The sequence below is a fragment of the Oryza glaberrima genome, chromosome 10, assembly GCF_000147395.1.
Source record: "Oryza glaberrima chromosome 10, OglaRS2, whole genome shotgun sequence".
Taxonomy (NCBI): Eukaryota; Viridiplantae; Streptophyta; class Magnoliopsida; order Poales; family Poaceae; genus Oryza; species Oryza glaberrima.
The window spans coordinates 10,919,692-10,933,829 of record NC_068335.1 but is presented as its reverse complement, the minus strand read 5'-3'; the positions used below and the strand labels follow the sequence as shown (position 1 = coordinate 10,933,829).

Below are 14,138 nucleotides of genomic sequence, written 5' to 3'. Positions count from 1 at the left end.
TCAATGGCTAGGGAATTTTTAGAAATTTCTCTAATTTATTATAGTGCCACGTAACGGCTGGGAGTGTTTGTAGGATGCCACGTGACAACTTAGAAGCGTTTGTAGGGAGTTTAATGGACTTTTAATATATAATAGATAGATAGATAATAGATAATAGATAGATAGATAGATACCGCTAACATTTCAGTGAAGTTGTTGATGACACCATATCCTTCCCTAGTTCTCTATGTCCCTAGAAGCAAATCTATCCATCCGATTAATTAGGATGGTAGAGATGAAATAAAGTCACACCCTGACTTTACTACCAAACGAAGAGGAGCTCTGTCCGGATCGATGACCCGTCGAAGCAGGAGTCGAACCATCCCACCGTCGGTCTCAGCATTCCCGGCTTCCTGCTACTCTCTCCGGACTCCGGCTAATCACCCCTGCCTTGCACTACGCCGGCCCGGGGCGCCCGGCAGCACAGGCATATCCGTGCCGTGGCTCGCCGTACGTGCTCACACCTCGAGTGGGCTTGAGACACCCTGCCGCTAGCCAGAACTCTTTGTACTTTAGCCGCAGACATTCTGCGTCGTCAGTCGTCACTCTTACCGTGAATCGGAGCTTCCAATGTCGCATCAACCGGCTCATCTGATTGTCAATCTGAGGCTGATCAGAAGATGCTGCCTCACTTCCGACGCCGACTTGCGGACGCTCTGGCCGTGGCCCACGCGTGCGCAAAGCTAACACCATGTTACGCCGCGTCCACGCTTTGCGCCCGACGACTTACTTTTCGCGCCTATAAATGACGGCAAGCAGCTTCATTCCCCTCAAGTATTATCTTCTCTCCATATGGCTCTGTCTGGGCAAGCACCAAGCCACCACTGCCACTGCCGCCGACCCGATCGTCCTTTCCAGTAAAATTTCCCAGCTTCCTTTCGAGTCTTTCTCCTAGCTACAGCCGCGCAACCGCACCTCCGAATTTTGTCCTCCAATTTAGGCGTTAGCTCTGCCATCCATCCAGGTCGGTAGCTGAATGCCGACGATAAGCTTTCCCGGCTGCCATGCTCGCTGTCAGCAGGCTGCTAGGTAGGAAGTGCCCGCACCCAGCTAACAACTCTCCTCTGTCCCTGACAATTTTTTTTTTCTCTTATCTCAAGCCAGCCTTGCCAGAGGCTACAGCTACAGGTGAGTCCAAAGACGGAGACAAGTCTAAGAGCAACTTAGGCTTACCTCCATAACTGGGAAGGTAGCCCACGCATTCGCGTGGGCATGCATCAAAGTCTGTTTTTATTTTTCATGTTGTTGTATACTCTCTCCGTTTCATAATATAAGTCATTTTAACATTTCTCATATTCATGTTAATGTTAATAAATCAAGATATATATATCTATCTAGATTCATTACCATCAATATGAATGTGGAAAATATTAGAATAACTTACATTGTGAAATGGAGGAAGTATTTTTTTATTTAAATAAAGTCATGAGGATGCAATTCATATTGTACAAGTAATAGTTATTTTTGTTTATTAACCGCTATAAGGTGATAGGTCACATAATCAATATTGTCAGTTTATGTTCTTCTTTACCACTTGATAGCATAGGAGTTCATCGGATCTCGGATAGTCAATTTCATAAACAATCACCTTGCCAATAATCTTGGCTCAACGATTGGTGAATAATAGTTTATAAGTATAATTTATACATATATTTGAATGTGAAATAGAATTGATACATAAGGTAAGCCCTATATGGGTCTATATGGTACTTTATACTAATATTAATTATGTTTAAACTCCAACGGTTGTAGAGGAAAAGGTCAACATGTACGCCCCATGTTCTTCTTAAGATAATCGATATGGTTTTTAAGGACACATTTCATCCTTTCTTTTTATAATGTATTCACTTTAATTATTGAATATATAATTGTATCAAAATATTTGTCTTGATAGATCCAATTAACATTATTTGGACATAGTTATATTTTAGAATGATGGTAATATTGTTGGGGAATGCTAATAACAATTAGAGTATTTTATTTTGTAGATATAATCTAATTATGTATATATGTTTTCAAGTGATAGTGATGATATGATCCACATTATCCATTTCCTTCGTAATTTTTCTTATTGTCGGGATGGGATAGCAAAGATATTATAATTATGACTAAAAATAATGGAAGGAATAGTTTTTTAAATGTTACTTACAATATAAGTTTTTTTTTTCATATCGTAGATCTAATTTATTTATACATGTTTCATGAAGTGATATATGATAATATAATCTACGCTCTCACCTTCCCTCTATTTTATATACCAGTTTTAGTGATATATAAACGTTATCATATGACAAAAATGAAATATTTATTATAAGTTAAAGTACAACTTATATTGATTTTTTATTTTTTAATCCATTTTATAATATTTTTTATTATTTCTCACTATAAAAACAGGGAGGGGTATAGTGGAGAACTAAGCCAAGAGGGGAAGGTATGTGTAGTGCCGTATTGTCCGGATGTATGGGGGAGGGCGAAGTGGAGGGGTGTTTTCTTTTTCTGTTATTTTATATGATTGAAGTGAAACCGATGATCTATTTTTTTCCCAGAATTTCTAGTATCATTATTTTCTAATTTTTAAGACGTAACACATGGTGGGTTAGGATTGTTTTAAAAGTATATCAATTGTTTTAACATATTGGATCCACCTATTTAGGTGGAAACTGATGGTAAGATTTTTTTGATATAAATTCTAATTTTTATTTTTATTTTTATTTAAGAGGATATACAATGATTTAAGATGATATATTACTTATTATTATATTTTACAATGTTATGTTATTTTTGCTGTTTAGTTAGACTGGTGTATATGTTCAAATGACAAATTTTTATTTTAATAAAATAAAATATGGGTAATATAGATCTTGAATTATATATTTAATTATAATAAAACAAATTTCAGTCAGACATAACTTAAAAAATGTAATTATTGAGCTTTATAATTATTAATCATTTTGATTAATTAGTTAAAGTTTATAAGACCAAAGAATTGAATGAGAGAGAGGAAGAGAGAGTCGAAGCGCAGAGTAAGTATGTATATAATTATAATAACTTTTATCGGTTATAATGTTTTAGCTGCAATTACTTTATTAACTAAAAATAAAATAAAATCTTTAATGGTTGATTAAAATCTATCTTTTTTTACTCGTCTATACCTACGATACATAGTTGGCATTAAATATATGAACACTACAAATCATTTTTTTAGGAGCACACTACAAATCTAATAATCTAATAATGTTATTTCGACTTTTAGTTATGTTAGAATGGGGGTCTAATTTTTTTTAATATTGGTCAAAGTTATGTTCATATTAATTTTATTATATGTATTATTATTTATCAAGGTATGTACGATGATAAAATATATATAATTATTTTTATAAATCTATAATTTCTTAAGTAGCACACAAAAGTCGGAAGATGTAGCCCTAATTAATGTGACATATTTATTCTCAAAGATGAATTAAAGTGGATGAATTTTTAAATGCAAAGTAATCAAAAGACATAAGCGGATCAAATATTAGTTTTTTGATTTAGATGTTATATTTGCTTATTTCTTTAACATAGAATTTTTGCTTTTCTAAAAGCGTGAAAAAAGAAAAGAAATAGGTAAAAAAGAGGGAAAAGAATTGACAGGAGGGAATAAACGTACGTATGTACGTACGTACATGCCAACAGCGCAGGTGGGCCTAGGTATGGGAAGACGATTTCTTTTTATAGATAAATCTAATGGTTATAAATAATGAAATAATGGGTCCATCAAATTTAATGAAAATCAATGGTTAGATGTTTGCTTTTCTTTAAAGATTTTATTTAATTTGTTAGTGTGACACGTGGCGGCTTAGGAGCTTTTATAGGATGCCACATGGCGGTTTAGGAGCGTTTGTAGGAAGTTTAATGGACTTTTAGTATATAATAGATAGATAATAGATTTGTTAGTGTGACACGTGGCGGCTTAGGAGCGTTTATAGGATGCCACATGGCGGTTTAGGAGCGTTTGTAGGAAGTTTAATGGACTTTTAGTATATAATAGATAGATAGATAATAGATTTGTTAGTGTGACACGTGGCGGCTTAGGAGCGTTTATAGGATGCCACATGGCGGTTTAGGAGTGTTTGTAGGAAATTTAATGGACTTTTAGTATATAATAGATTATGCTTAATTTTTTAATTCACCACGCAATTTTTTGAAAAAAAAATTAATACTTACTCCCTCCGTATTTTAATGTATGACGCCGTTGACTTTTTTATCAACGTTTGACCATTCGTCTTATTCAAAAAATTTATATAATTATCATTTATTTTATTGTGACTTAATTTATCATCAAATATTCTTTAAGCATGACATAAATATTTTTATATTTGTACAAAAAAAATTTAAATAAGACGAATAATCAAACGTTAAAAAGTCAATGGTGTCATACATTAAAATACGATAAAATACGGAGGGAGTAATTATCTGAGCACTACGCTTTGATAAGTTTTGACTGTCACTGGGTGAGTCCAAGTCCCAACCCTAGATCTTCTGTTCTGTCACCGTGCTCTCCACTGTGAACGACATGAGGACGGACGAGACGACCCTGTTTCTGCTCTTGTCCCCTCTACCTCTCCACTTCTCCAGTACAGCAGTAATAAATACTTTATCGGTCGACATGGTCAAACTTACCACAGTTTTTAAAACTAATCTTTGACTTATAATTTCTCATATACTATATGGCTTATTGCAACAAAATTGTAACCATCTTAAAGCAAATTTAAATATCAATCCAATGATATTAATTTTAGCAAATAAAATTTAATTTGTATTATAATAGTTATTGATCAAATATTTTTAAAGTTGAATCTTCGAATGTGTGCACGCCTTATATTATAGGATAGAGGGAGTAATACCATTGTGTCTATCAATGGCCCTGTTTAGTTCCAAAAATAAAAATTTTTACGCTGTCACATCGAATATTTGGACACATGCATAGAATATTAAATATAGGCAAAAATAAACCAATTACACAGATTGCTTGTAAATTGCGAGACGAATCTTTTAAGCCTAATTGCGCTATGATTTGAAAATGTGGTGCTATAGTAAACATTTGCTAATGATGGATTAATCAGGCTTAATAAATTCGTCTCGCAGTTTCCTGGTGGAATCTGTAATTTGTTTTGTTATTGGGGTACATTTAATACTTCGAATATATGTCCGTATATCTAATGTGACAACCAAACCCAAAAATTTTCTCCAACTAAACAAGGCCGATATCAAACGGAAGGCGAAAACGAACAAAAATTAACTCAAAGGGATGATAGTTGTATCGTTGAATATATATATATATATATATGTATATATATATATATGTGTGTGTATATATATATATATATATACATACATACATACATATATATACACACACATATACATATATATGTATATATATTATATGTATGTATATATTATATGTATATATATATATATATATATGTATATGTATGTATATATATATATATATATGTATATATATATGTGTGTGTATATATATATATATGTATATATCCATCATTTTTTATAATATTATATATACCTCTATAGTTCATCATCACTTAGTTCATATTATTTTTCTTTTCTCTCATTAAGTCATATCATATCAATTATTTTTAGTCCTTAGATGATTAATCTATGTCAAATTATCTCTCTTCTTTTCTTCTCTCACTAAGCCATATCATCTCAATTATTTTAGCCCTTAGATGTATGGTCTAAATTATCTTCCTTCTTTTGTTATCTTATAAAGTCACATTATTTTACTTTTACATATGAATCATCATTCTAAATACTCCATCCGTATTTTAATGTATGACGCCGTTGACTTTTTAATAAACGTTTGACCTTTCGTCTTATTCAAAAAATTTATGTAATTATAATTTATTTTATTGTGACTTGATTTATCATCAAATGTTCTTTAAGCATGACATAAGTATTTTTATATTTGCATAAAAATTTTGAATAAGTCGAGTGGTCAAACGTTGGTTAAAAAGTCAACGGCGTCATACATTAAAATACGGAGGGAGTACTATTTAAATTTGAATCACATCAATATTTTTTAAGCTATTTTACACACTATTTTTATTTATTGTTATTATAGTAAACTCCAGTAGCAACTCGCGAGGTTTCACCTAGTATACCAAATAGCAAAGTACAAGAATGCCAATGCAAACGGGTTATTGCATACGCACAGAACGGTCTACCTCGAAACCAACTAATGATAAGAGATATAGTTGTGAGTTCCTAAAAATTACTAGGAGACCGTGTCAGAGTCTAAAAAAGTTCATATTTTAGGACAGAGAGAGTACTGAACAATATTAAGCCTAAGATTACCAAATTTGAAATTTAAGTACAAGCAATGAATTCTAGGATATTTAGTACTTATATTTATAAGAAAGAGGAAGGGGAAATACACACATATTTGACGGGTGACGGACAAGGGCCCTGTTTGGAATATTAGCCCAGGGCTAATTTTGAGAGCTAATGTTTAGTCATGAATTGGTAGGCTAAACATTAGCCTAGAGTGGTATGTTTGGATCCATGAGTTAATTCAAGGCTAAAAGGTGGAGAGAGAGTATAAAGAGAGGAGAGAGAGGGGGAGAGAGAGAGCTGCTTTTTGATGGTTCCCACACAAAATTAGCCCCATTAGCACCCCTTGGAGGGGCTAATGTTTTGAGGGGGGCTAATTCACTTTAGCCTCAAATTAGCCCACATGTTTGGATCCTTGATGGCTAATTCAGGGTTAAAAGGTGGGGGCTATTAATTAGTCCATGGAACCAAACAGGACCAAGGTTGGAGGTCAACGGTTGGCAGTCAGTTGGCTGTGTTGGCAACATAGAAGTTGGAGTGGTTACTACTTCCTCCAGTTCCATATTAATTGACGTTTTGGACAATGTTGTGGTCAAACTTTTTTAACTTTGACCATCAATAACTTTAAAAATATTTAGTTTAAAAGAACTAGAACAACATATATAGATTTATTTATTATATATATTATAGTAGAAAAATAAGATCAAAGATATATCTTGCAGACCGTGTCATTGTTCAATACGTCAATTAAAATAAAACCGGAGGGAGTAGGTGGTTGCAACAATGTCGTCGGGCGTTGATAACCTCTGAAGATGGGAAACACATGGTGGAGCAAGGGAACCTCACTGCCGCTCGCCTTGGTGAGGACAAAAGAGGGAGAAGGCCGTTCTAGTAGGCACCATTTGCCCCCTTTGTGGCACCAGTGAGGCCGAACGGGAAGGGGCGGTCATTGAGGGGGGGGGGGGGGAGGAGAGGGAGGCAAAATCACTAATGGGCGGTAAGCGACTGATCGCGCATGATCAATTTCCCTTATCCCCTGTTTTCCTTTTATCTTCACCACACATTTTCCTTTGTTCTTAAAAAAAAGTACACCTCTAAAGTTTATACACCCAAATCTTATACACTAAAAGTTTGCAGTTTGTACACCAAATTTTATATGCCTGCTTTTGATACCAATTCAAATTCAAAGTATTTATGTGCACAAAGTTTGTACACATATTGCTACAGTAAAGTTTGTGCACATAAACTATTTATGTGCATAAAGTTTTGAGATATATATTTCTACGTATAAAGTTTGTATACCTAAAGTTTATATATTGAAAATTTATATGCTCAATTTTTAGGTACAAACTTTATACATACATACATATATATATATATATATATATATATATATATATATATATATATATATATATATATATGAAGTTCGTACGTATATATACATCCAAACTTTTTTGTGCATATGTATAAATTTGTTTAGCCCAAATATATATGTACATGTATAAAATATACACATATACAAATATTTTTATAACTATATATACAAAATGTTACTCATATATATTTTGTATACATACGTATAAAATGTATATACGCAAAGTTTATACATATATATAGAAAACTATATACATATATATATACGAATATACGAGCACTAAAGGGAGGAGGCGATCGCGCGCGGTCAACCGCCCATCATCCATTCCCGGTGGGAGGGGGATGTGTTGGGAGAGGAGGAGGGGGAGTTACTACTATGATTAGCCCGAATCTTGGCGTACACTTTAATTCCACCATAGATAAGTGATTAGAATTTGTGTGTATTTTTAGGTGATTGAAATCTATAGACGGTCCCTACTTTAATCACTAAATTGATTGTCTAGATTTTCTCTATTTTTGAATGAACATGGTAATTTCCAGGATTTCAGATTTTGTGTGGGAGTGTTTCAAGCCTGTTGACCTTATAGAACTCCGTGCGATATAATGGGATTTCAATTAAAGAAAATTACCATTATTATTTTTTTTATATATCATCTCTTAATTAATCGCTGTATATATTTGTTATCGGCATGTAGACCCTTTGGCTGTATTTTCTCCTTTTTCCTAAAAATTAAAGAAGAGAATTGGTTAAGTGTGGTTAACATTTGGACCATCAATCCCCACCTGTCATTTTCCTTAAAAAAACAGGGAGTTAGTGATGGGGTGGTTACAGAACTACCACCACCACTAGTCCCTTAGAGTAGTCCTAACTCATAACACTAGACATAGTTTCCATAAACTCCATATCATCAAGAAACTAGTACTAGACACTACTCTTCCAATGCAAACACCATTATTCCATACTTCAATTTAATGCTACTTATTTCACATGATGTCTTGGATGTTGTGCAGAAGCCATGTCTCATGCAAGACATGGTTTCCTTCTCTTTCCTCTTCACTTGCCACATCATTTTTTATCCTAGGTGGCAACTTATTTAATGCTATGGACACCATCCTAGTCATTGGGTTGGGAATGCCCTTAAGGAAATATAGATTTGTAAAGTCTACCGGCCATTGTGCTCTTGCTCATGTGCCATCCCTCCACTTGTTCACCCGCCACCGCTTTTATTATTGTTCTTGGACCAGAAAAATCCAAACCTTGTATCAACCGCTGCAGCCGGTTTGGGAGGTGAATTTTTTCTTTAAGATAAATCTAATGGTTATAAATAACGGGTCCATCAATTTTAATGAAAATTAATGGTTAGATATTTTTGTTGTTTTTCTAAATTTCTCTTAATTATTAGAGTGCCACATAGTGGCTTAAGGATGTTTCTAGAATGCTACGTAACGGCTTAGAAGCATTTGTATGAAGTTTAATGTATTTAGTATATAACAGATATGTGGTTTCTTTGAATGCGTCAAGAAATAAAGATATTTTCTTTAAAATAGTTGGGATAAGTAATATACATTAGTAAAAACATATATTGATTATGGTATGCATAATATGATAGTAAAAGTACAGATTTTACTAGATATATATTATGTTATTAACAACAGAGAATAATCAATATATTTTACTAGATGTACATTATGTTATTAACAATTGAGAATAATCAATATATATTATTGTTGCCTTTTGTTGGGTCGGGACGCTCGGACGCCTTCCGGCTGGCTCTCTAGTTTTATAGTTGTGTCTCTTTATTTTTGTGTCTTGTCGTTGTGTCTTATATGGACACTCTAGCTATGATATTTAACGACATGACACTTCTGGCATTATTCTATTATTTTCACTCAAATCTGAAAGAGTTTTCTGAATTGTGAGAGAACGAGCTAGACGCACAATCACATGCCCAGAAACGTTAGTAATGGTTGTGAGAAGAGATACAAGTTATACAGATTCTGAGTGAAGTAAATTAATGGATTGGCATCACGCAAAAGTGCGACGATGAAATAGAGAGTCGTTTTGATCCCTCGAGGTGATATCTCCTCGTTATTTGCATGTTACTTAAATAGTTATAAATTTTTTTTAAAAAGATGTATTAACATGAGATATATTACACCACAAACATGCAACTTTAGATTCAACTTCTACATCTCCTAAATAAAAAAACAAATTTTACTATGAATATACGTTAACTAGCTGTAGTTTAATTTGTATTTAGAAGTTGAATTTAAACTTGTTCGTAAAATGATATATCGCGTGTTAATACATCTTCCCAAATTTATTCAATTTTTTTATAACTATTTGAGTGATAAACAACGAGGGAACATCTCCCCTCAAGGATCAAAATAGTTTCCGGATGATATATATAGGTTATATATATACATATATATATATATATATATATGCTGGATAATATGAACCAAGGGGTATATGCAACTACATGGATAGTTTGACACGTGTATCTAATTCCCTTCATGGTGGCTACAAAGGATGGTACATGTTACAATTTTTGTGGTCTAAAATGCCCCTCAAGTAGTACTACAATAGCTTGAACAAATAAATTTTTTCGTAATTCATAAACAGATTAGTTGTTACTAGTTCAATATTTGTGGGTTTCCTTTTTTTTTTAAGTAATGACCTACGTTTATTTAATATGTTGATAAAAATATATATTATATTTCTTAAAAGTATATGATGTAGATTCAGTACAACATATTATGAGATGATATGTAAATTGATATTTTATTAATAATAATGTATTTCCATCCCCCCAATGGCTGTATTATCTTTCTATGGGTGGATTTTGTGTTCTCTTTGTTTTGCGTTTGCACATTTTTTTTTCTCATGGTTGTCTAGTCAATTTATTTGTTATCAGTCTTTGAAATGCCATGCAAGTTATGGGTTTAGATATAAATTATTTTCTAAATGCTATTTAGAGATGTGTCATTTGCAAGTTCCATTTTCAGAGAAATGTCATTAGTATGAACTTTAGGGGACCATTTGCACATTTATTTAGATATATAAATCATTTTCTAAATGCTATTTAGAGATATGTCATTAAGAAATCATCTACAAATTTCATATTTCATAGAAACAAAGATATATGATATATCAGTATGAACATGTTCAATAAATCTAAATATATATCACTGCTATAAAGTGAAGAGAGATAAAAAAAAAACTAATACCAATACAAGATAAAAATTTGCTTTGAATCAATGAATGCTTGTGCTGTGACATACTACTAGAAAAGAGCAATTAGGGAATAACTCAAAATTTGACAGTGGCATTGTGTACCTTTCCCATCTCTCCCCTATATAGTAAACCATCATTTTGTCATCATGGCATGGTACATTTCACTAGCACGAATCTCAAGACCCATCAATGGTGTAGATTGTTGGTGCATATATATATATATATATATATATATATATATTTGAAATAATCTACCTCGAGTTGTATTTTTTAAGTTTTCATGGTAGTTTTAATGTATACGCATGCATGGTGTTTTAAAACCCAAACTAAGATTTCCTAATCAATGCAATTTCGGTCATTTTACTAGTATCATCTGATATATATATATTAGATAACGCAAGGGCTTTCCTGCTAGCTGTACTTCTATATAGTACGGGCCGGAACGTATTAGTAAGACCGATTTTAGTTTCAAAGTTTTTCTTTAAACTTCTAACTTTTTCATCACATCAAAACTTTCCTACACACACAAACTTTCAACTTTTTCGTCACAAACTTTCAACTTTTTTGTCACATTGTTCCAATTTTAACGTGAATTAAACACACCCTAAGTCTCATATTCTTAGTATATCCAGCAGGTACCACTGAAATGGACACGAAGCTTCGAAAGAAAGGATATCGTCCACAAACAAACTGAAACGAGTTGTCTCTCTCCGATCTACCGTACCGATCGATCGAGTAATTTCGACCAGTCAACGGGACTAACTTAATTATGGGTTCGAACTGTGAATCCACTGATAATGACAGCTTCAACATCGCCGGACCAAAGGATATGACGGATATTAATTGGTAATGTGGTTGGAAGTTCCGCACGCCTGTAGTATATCATGCATGCATGTACTGATGACTGGCATATATATTTATATAGTTCCAGGAAGGACAAATCACTAATAATGTTATTTTTTTCATTTATTTCAGGGGCAGCGAGGAGCACCGCCGGTGCGCTGCCGCCTGCATTCTCAAAGGAACCTCCCTCCACGCGCACGAGAATAACAACGGGCTTGCGCCGCCGTGGTGGGAGAAATTCAACCTTGAGCTCTTCAAAGAGCTCAAGGGGCATGATCAATTCATGTTTGGTGCCATATACAGGTATGCCGCCGGCGATCAGCCTCGCCCCAAGTCGGCTCCTGCCTATATAATCGCCTTCCGCGGCACCATGCTGAAGCACTCCAAACCGTTGCTCGATCTGTACCACGACATCAAGGTCGTCATAAACGACCTACGGAAGTGCAGCCATTTCGACCGAGTACTTACTGAGATCAGAGGCCTCATGGTCGAAACGACCAGCGCCGCCGCCGTATGGCTTGTGGGGCACTCGCTTGGCGCGGCGTTCGCGTTAGACGTGGGGCGGCATATGATGATCCAAGAGAATCTCAACTTTCACACCTTCCTCTTCAACCCGCCGCAGGTGTCGATGGGGCCGGCGATCAACTGGCTACACCTGCCGCAGGAGGCAAAGAAGGATCTATATGCCTTCAGCTACTTCGTGAAGTGTGCACTCGGGAAGACGCTCATGAAGTCCCACAGGAATCGAATGGAGGAGATATTCGAGAAGCTGTTACCATGGGAACCGCAACTTTACGTGCACGAGGGGGACATCATCTGCCAGGGCTTCATCGACTACTTTGAGATGCGGCAGCAGGTGGATGAGCGCTTCCACCGTGTTGCCGAATCGGCGATGATGATGTCTTATCGGGACATGGCCTCCTCCGTCTTCCGTGAAAACAAGCAACAACCGCACCTCCTGCCGACGGCGAGGCTGTGGAAAGTGACGAAGGAGAGCCACAACGAGGATCCGCACGGGCTCAAACAGTGGTGGATGTCCAACGTCGCGCTGGGTTGGTCAAGCTCTGGGCTGGACCCAGAGCTCGGCAAGCTGTATCGGTGGAGGCCCGTGCAATAAGGGTATGGTGAAACTTTCTCCCAGTATTTGCTTACAACTATACCTCCATCCTTTAATATTTGAAGTTGGTTCATCTTAAAAAAAATAAAACAACGGAAGGAGTGCTAAATTGAGATTACTCACTGAGCAAACGTGGTCCAGAAATGCAATCCAATGCTTGATTATATGCAGAACATGACTAAAGTTGGAACCTATTCATTTTACATCATTGACCTGGTCGTGCAATTTCATAGACAAGCGTGATTATTCATTTTATAATATTGCAAAGTTCCATTATGTACCTAAACATATTAATGTTGCGGCTCTTTTTGTCTTTCTTCCAGGTGAGAAGGGCCTGCCAGAGTGGTAAATCCATATATTTTGAATATTGCCTATCTATGATTCTATATTCGTATACTATATTGGACTTAATCCATTTCGTGATAGCGATCGACTGCAGCATGCATACATGCCTGTACAGATATGAAATTTCAAATATGCCTGTACATGTGGTCTCCAACGTAACGTGCGGTGCGCACGAGTTTACTTGATCCCGATCGAGTAGTGTTGACCTTGGATTCTATAAGTACCGATATGAAATTATGTTTTGTAATTGAAGCATTTGCATTCAGAAGAGTATAAAATCAATGAAAACTGCCACAATAATTTCTCCTGCTCTTGTTGCTTTGTTTTCCCCCCTGTCGTTGCTATATTCATCTTTCTTCAGCAAATCTTGCCCTTTTTACAGTGAAGTGAATTGGACTTGCGATTCTCTGTGGTTATAGTTGGTCTATGTGGTTATAGTTGGACTTTGTTACGATTATGGCTCGCCAGTAGTTTACAAAAATAGATGATTGTAAAAAAAGAGAGAGAGAAAGAAAGGTAGAAAATATTCTCAACCATTATGAGAAGAAAAAAAAAGAGAAAAAGAGTGCTCATAAATGTTTTTGACCAATCATATATATATGTACATATATATGAATATAGTAAATTTGTTTGGTGCTCCATGGTGCCAGGGCACCCATCTCCTAGAATAAGTATTCTATACCCCTCTCCCATGGGCCAATCCCACCTCCCCCTTCCTTCCTAGGGCCCAAATCCCCCCCTCCCACCTCAGTCAAAGGCTGGTCAAAGCCCCCTCCCGCCGGTCAAACCCGCGCATTGACTCCCTCCCCCATCCACCACTTTGCTGTTCACGTCTCGCAGGAA

General features: G+C 35.3%; 1 protein-coding gene across 6 annotated transcripts; it reads left to right on the top strand.

The window, feature by feature from the left end:
• The first annotated feature begins 831 nt into the window (after positions 1–831).
• Positions 832–13,596, top strand: LOC127785681 (GDSL esterase/lipase At4g10955-like). Of its 6 annotated transcripts, none has more exons than XM_052313077.1 (5): positions 832–1,068; positions 1,144–1,167; positions 11,626–11,836; positions 11,966–12,952; positions 13,274–13,596. In XM_052313077.1, exons 3-4 carry the CDS (start codon positions 11,760–11,762, stop codon positions 12,948–12,950), a joined length of 1,062 nt encoding a protein of 353 aa, XP_052169037.1. In that variant the 5' UTR covers positions 832–1,068; positions 1,144–1,167; positions 11,626–11,759; the 3' UTR covers positions 12,951–12,952; positions 13,274–13,596. The 6 variants fall into 6 exon arrangements, with proteins under 6 accessions (XP_052169037.1, XP_052169036.1, XP_052169038.1 ...); XM_052313076.1 differs by having other exon boundaries at positions 11,623–11,836; XM_052313078.1 differs by having other exon boundaries at positions 1,140–1,167; positions 11,623–11,836.
• The last annotated feature ends 542 nt before the right edge of the window (positions 13,597–14,138 follow it).